The 6,736-nt window shown below is 39.4% G+C and overlaps 1 protein-coding gene across 2 annotated transcripts in view; it reads left to right on the top strand.

Moving 5' to 3' along the window:
- Positions 1-1,287: 1,287 nt before the first annotated feature.
- Positions 1,288-6,736, top strand: part of SUZ12 (SUZ12 polycomb repressive complex 2 subunit) — a 25,755-nt gene continuing 20,306 nt past the window's right edge. For both annotated transcript variants that reach the window (XM_029285109.1, XM_015821265.1), the window contains exons 1-4: positions 1,288-1,426; positions 1,508-1,669; positions 3,335-3,381; positions 3,469-3,533. In XM_029285109.1, the coding sequence (XP_029140942.1) occupies positions 1,288-1,426; positions 1,508-1,669; positions 3,335-3,381; positions 3,469-3,533 (413 nt within the window). The remainder of the gene's footprint in view (positions 1,427-1,507; positions 1,670-3,334; positions 3,382-3,468; positions 3,534-6,736) is intronic.

Raw genomic sequence — 6,736 nt, 5'->3', positions numbered from 1 at the left:
TCCCTGGAATACACCAAATTTATTAAGGACCACAGTAAAAACATCTCAATGCTTATTTATTATGTGGGTATCCAAAAGCTCATCCCTGTTAACAACTGAATTTTACAAACACAGTGAGCAATCACATCTCTTCCATGGAATTTTACTATGAGCAACTCAAAGGACATCCTGCATTTGTAATGCTTTTATTTTTATATTTGTTCCTCCATTGTGTTTCATACTGTAAAAGAACAGCTACAGTTTAATCATTATCAATAGTTCACCTGCACAAGACAGAAATTACATCCTTTTAACAATGTTGTGGCATGTAGTTGTTTTATTTAAACTTGCATTTGGGTTGTATCTCAGAGATCTTGTTGAGAAGAAACATTTTGCACGTTTCAAACTTTATAGCATCAATGCTAAGGAATAAATTCCATCACTTTTGAAGATTAGAAAGGGCTCAAGATGATTTTGCCCTCAGCATATTTTCCCCCCCAGACGATGGAAGGAAAGACGCGTTTATCCTGCAACTAAGAACGAGTTCGCGACTGCGGGGGAGGGGGGGAAACGATCATTGATCGTTCCCACGAGACATTAATTTCTACTTGTAGAATTTGACCAAGAGATAAGATCTCAAAGATGGCACCCATAAGTACACTCTGCAGCACGTGTGGAACCAGCTCTACTAGCGCGTGATCGCTTTTCCGCGCGCTCAGATTTTTCAAAACCGTTCCACCAAACAAGGACGGAGTTTTCACGCCGCCGCCGCCGCCGCCGCCGCTTCTTCTCTTAGCAATCCGACACGCGTCGCTAGTTCGAAGAAGAGCAACCCAAAGCTCCAGTCGCTGGTCCTTTCCCATCATGCACTCCGGGGCCGGGGATGGAAGGGGGGGGGCCGGTGGAGGAGCAGCAGCAGCTTCGTTTTCCCGCGAATTCAGTTCAAAGGAAGAGCGAGGGGGAGGGGAAAAGGGAAGCTCCCGGCGGTGAAGCGCGCGGTCCAACCAAACTCTTGCAGAATCATTCTGCCGTCACGGCTGGGCGGGATCTCCGTCGGCCAATAAAGCGGTCCGGCGCCATCGCGGGAGCCAGTAGAAAGGCGGCGGAGGGGGCGGGAGTGGCGGTGGCGGCGCCGTCGGGTTTGGCTGGGCAGAGAGGGCGCTTGAGGAGAACCGAGCGGGGGCACTCCGAAGAGTTGAAGCGCTCCCACTTCCTCCTCGCCTCACCTTGCGAGCGCTCCCGCGCCCTTTCCCCTCCTACGGTCGGTCCGCACCTGACGTCCAACTCCCGCCCCGGAGGAAAGGCCTCATGGCTCCTCAAAAGCACGGCGGCGGCGGCGGCGGAGGCAGCGGAGGCGGCGGGAGTAACGCGGGGCCCAGCTCAGGTGCTCCGAGCGGAGGGGGAGGCGCCGCTGCCGCCACCGCCACCGCCACGGGCGGAGGCGCCGGTGGGGGTTTCGGTGGCTTCACCTCAGCCGCTGCGCCAGGCGGCAAATCCGGCGGTGCTGTTGGAGGCGGCGGCGGAGGAGGAGGAGGAGGAGGAGGCGGCGGCGGCAGTTATTCCGGCGGCGGCGGGGGTTCGTCGGCATCTTCCGCGGCGGCCGGTTCAGCGGCGGCCCTGCCCCCGGTGAAAAAACCGAAGATGGAGCAGATCCAGGCTGACCACGAGCTCTTCCTTCAGGCCTTCGAGAGTGAGCGTGGGCTTTGGGGGTGGTGGTGGTGGTGGTGGTGGTGGGAGGGGGATGAAGGGCCACGGCGGCCGCTCCCCCTCCGCCCCAAGCCGCGCCGCGGTAGCGGGGCAAAGCGCTCTGGTGACCCGGCGCGGGGCTTCTTCCTGCGATCCTTTGGGCGGGAGTCTCCGAGGTGCTTTTCCAAGGGAGGCGATTGCACTCTTTCTTTTCGGAAAAGCGCCTTGGGGACCACCCGCCACCTGAACGTTTGGAGGAACCTCCGTAGACCCTTTGGGCGGGAGGCGGAGGCTGGAGGAAAACCTGCCGCCGCTTCTGTATCTGGCTTGTCAGGCCGGGCGGTACTCGTTAGGGAAACTCATGCCTTGCTAATCATTTCGTTAATGAGCCAGCGGGCACGCACGCCCACTCCGGGAGCTTTCGGGAGCCGTGGGATTGCGCACCGCGGCGCAGAGTTGCGTTTTGGGTCCCTCTTTCCCTCTCTCTGTCTCGCAGGGATGATGGGGATGGAGCTGTGGGTGTTGTAAAGCGATACTGTGTTGTTTCCAGTATCATCTTCCTACCCTCGAGAATTCCTTAAGAAATCGAAATATAGGTCTCTTTATACAGTAATCGATTTAATGTACTCCGTGTTCCGAAAATACCGCCTTAACTGTTCGTTTTTTAAGGTGCTCTAATTAAGGTGTAGACCACTAGTGTGTGGAGAAGTGGATTACAGAAGTTGAGCCGCACTCCTGAGCTAAACAAAAAAGAGTAACTTGTTAAAGAGTATTTGTAGCATGTTAAATAGATGGATGAGTATCCAGTGTATGATACCTTATATAACATTTGACACATTGTAGCTAAAATATGGAAAGATTGGTTTTTAGTCGACTGGTTTTTAGACCTAAGCAATCCCAACTCTTTAATCTAATAGAACAAATAACAGCTTTGATTAGTTTGTAAATAATACATTAGGTATTTGTGCAAACTAGGCTACCGTGCTATGGTGCATATAATGTGATCTATAAACCCAGCTGGCATTTTGAAAAGTTTAAAATACTTAAATTGTTGTAAGATTTTTTTGTTTTCTTCCTTATGCTCATTACTTGGCTCCTCTAGCTGTTGCTGTACCACAGGTTCCAATATACAAGGTTGTGTACACTCCATTTCCATATAAATGTTACTGGTATATGTTAGGGTCCCTGATTGTCTGCTGTACAGTAGGATATTTACCATGATACTTTTCTGTGAACTGCCCCAAAGTTGTTTTTTCCAAAAGGCAACTGTTTTTTCTTGATGTGTTTTTTTAAACGTTCCGCTTCTCATCCCAGAACTTAGAATTGAAGAAGCTTCTTGGATGCAAAGTGAAACTTCTTTAAACAAAAAAAAAAACCACCAAGAAAATCCAAAAGTTGCCTTTTGGGGGGAAAAAAAACACCTTTGGGACAACGATGATCTGGATGATTGAGAATCTCCACAGACTTTCTTTTGATCCCTGCAACAAAGTGATATTGATATTTATTAGGTTACCATTTGAAAACACCTATTCATTTCATATTTGAAATATATATTAACACAGGTTTGATATGAGTGAGAATGTTTTATGTATGACTTTATAGTGCTTGTATAAAAGCTAGTGAGAGATTAGCAGCTTTGTGTAAAGAATATTTCATTTTTTCCTCACAGAACCAACACAAATATATAGATTTCTACGTACCCGCAATCTTATAGCTGTGAGTAACTATTCATCTTTGTCTTTAACTTTGTAGATTCTCTCATGTGAGCATTGGATTGATTTTTTTCCCTGTTTTCTGTTGCAGCCAATATTCTTGCATAGAACTCTCACTTATATGTCCCACAGAAACTCCCGAACAAATATTAAAAGGTAACTTAAGCTGTAATTAAAACAGAGGCTTTGTTTTCCAATAGGTGACAAAATAGTTATATAGATATATGTCCATGTATCTTGTCAATAACTGTCTTTGAAGCTGAAACTAAAATTTTTGTGATCTACATAATGAGATAAAGTTGATACACGCATTTATCCAGAGGAAGCTTGACATTTGCTTGTTTGATGTGCCATATTTTATGTGATAGTTTTGGGAATTTTGTCTCAGTGATTTATTTATAAATTAATACAATTTCAGTAATCAAGGCAGGTAATTCCAAGCTCTTGCTAAATAACAAAAAAAATGTGCATTTTTTAAAACATATTTATAACACTAGTTTTCTGTTTATTGTGGCTGATTTTTAAATATTTTAAGGTTTATCTGGCTATTTTAAAGTAAGCATTTCTAACTATTTTTATTTTAGTGTGTTTAATTTATTTTAGTGGGTTTAAATTTTCTTTTGATTCTTTGCAGTATAGTATTAGTAATAAGCTATAGATGTTTTGTTACTTACATGGCATTAATGATGCAGTGCCCTTTAAATAACATACGGTAGGTAGCATGTTAGGCAATGATGAAAAACATACAGGGATTATAATGTAAGAAGACACAGTCTGAAGTAATGGGATATATTTAGTAAGGAAAATACACTGAATTCTTCTAACATGTAATAAACAGATGTCAGTGATTAAAACTATTTCTGGTAATTTAAAATTAATACTTTCATACTGTTGTGACTGAACAATGACTTAATGGCTGCTGGTGCAAGGTAGTAGATGGAAGTTTTAACTATGATTAATCGTGAGCTATTTTTTGGATTAATTTCTAATATTCAGTATACCTGAAACTTTGTTAGTGACTGCCGCTGTTGGATTGTAATAGAAGAATATGTGTGACTTTATTTTTTCTTCCGAATCTTTGTTTTCATAGAGACTAATTTCTTGGAATATTTTTCTCCATATTGAGACTGAGTCCATTTATTTTACTGAGTCATAATTTATTTGGTCTTGAATTTGTGCAGTATATGATGTATAGATTAATATAATTATCAGTCTTGAAAGTTTTGAAAATATTTTAAAAAGCATGACTAATGAATATCGATATATATAAAGTCTGTATCCAGCTTGTACTGCATATAACACAATTACTTCATTCTGCTTTAAAAGTGCATCATGATTAATATCTCTCTATTGTGTGGTGTATTCTATACTGAAAGTATTTAGTAGAATCATAAATTATTTCAATCAAAGGTTATCTACTCTGGTTTAAAATATATTTTAAGTAATTATTTGACCTACAAGCAATCAAATCAAAGATGCTAGATAGTGAAGCTATTATAAATTAAAAAAAACTTTTTTATTTACATTATTTTTAATAGAATATAAGACAAATTAAAACATAAAAACAGGAACAAAAGAAAATAACTAAAGGAATATATAAATGACTTCTGAAACTCTTTTCAAGAGAAAGTTACAATATTGTTTTTACCCCCTTTTAGATGATATACAAATCCCTTCAGCTCATTTTATCCAAGTCTGCTTTAATTTCTGCTTTGTAGTTACCATACACAAAATCAGTCTACCATAAGTCTTTTCTAATTCATTGTCCATAAGTCCCAATAAAATGTCTTGTTTCATAAACCATAAAAATTGATATTACTGTATAGTCTACTGAATTTTTGAAAGCTATTTATTGACATACTCTTTAAAAGTTTTTAAATAGTTATGGGAGATATAACACAAAATAATGCAATAAATGTCTGTATTGAAAATGATTAGTTTAATTAGTATGTTCTTTTAAAAAAAATCATAAATGATTTTTTGTCCTGTAAATTAATTTTATTCTGTCAAGTAAATGTAAGAAGATGCTTCATGATTAATGAATTAACACAAAATGGTAAATAGAGTTAAAATAAAATTAGAAGAACCCTCACTGAAATAAAACTTCCTTTATAAATGACAAATTGGAAATGAATTTTTCCTATAGGGAAGTATTATACATTTTGAACACTGGTTAGAAGACCAATTTAACATACCTTAAATAGCAGTGAAATGGAAGGCCTTGACTCATGGAATGGGTTTTTATAAGATTTCAGTGCTTTTTGGTTCTACATGTTAGGATTTAAGTCAGCACCTTTCAACCTAGAAATTAGCAAGTATAGCAGATAAAAAAGTGATGATCTCTTGGCTTCTGCTGGAACATAACCATTCTAGTTTTTGGAGTGATCGCACAATAGCCTATTATAGTGATCTAACCTGATCATGACCAGAATATATGTCTCCTGCCATGGCCTGCTTATTATATATGTGAAAGAATCCTTACTTCTGCTCTTTCCCGAGTGCTTGATCTAGAGCTCATTTCCAGGCTGTAAATGTTTAGCTGAAATACATTTTTATGCAGAATAAATTATTTCCAGATTCTGTGGCCAAAATTCTTTATATGAAATATACCTTAATTTATTTTCAGTTATTCCCAAGCATTAGTTTAGCCTTCTGCTATTGCCCTGGGATCAAAGAATGGTACTTCAAATAGATTCAGGTATTCAAATAATTGTGGTATCTATCCAGCTGTTAGAATTATAGCATCCAGGAATTTATTCTAGTTATTAATAGTATGGGAGGTAAAATTGCATCACATAAACCAAAAGCCTACTTTTAAAAAGATGCTACATCTCTTGCAAAGCAGTATATTCTAGACCTACCTCAGATCCAGGTTGGTGTTTTTTCCAAGTGGGTTGATTTTTGATATGAACAAAATTGAATAAGATGTTTCGAAAGATGTTTCCAATAGTTTTATTACTATCAAAATCTCAACCATTCTCAAATAAAAATATTCCACTGTAACTTAATGTGCAAAAAAAAGAAATATATGTGGATATTCTGCCACAAAACACGATTGTACACATTTACTCTGGATTCTCTTCAGATAATATAAATCTTTCATCTTTTAAAATATTTATATATACTTGTAGGAAAAAGACATAACTTTAGTGTTACTCAAGATCAGCTGTAAAATGTGTGCTATTGATCAATGTGAATGAACAATTGTACTAATAAACTAGACACTGAGAATCCTCTATTCAATTTATTTTCCTTTTGGCTAGGCTGTAAGAAGCCTTTAAATAGATACAGTGTGATCAAAGTAAAACTTATTCCCAGACATTGATCAGGACATAGATTAGATACCATAACTTGTAAGT

The sequence above is a fragment of the Protobothrops mucrosquamatus genome, unplaced genomic scaffold (genome assembly GCF_001527695.2).
Source record: "Protobothrops mucrosquamatus isolate PMUCROS unplaced genomic scaffold, P.Mucros_1.0 scaffold1291, whole genome shotgun sequence".
Lineage (NCBI taxonomy): Eukaryota > Metazoa > Chordata > Lepidosauria > Squamata > Viperidae > Protobothrops > Protobothrops mucrosquamatus.
The sequence above is the reverse complement of the archived record's forward strand: the minus strand, read 5'-3'. Positions and strand labels throughout refer to the sequence as shown.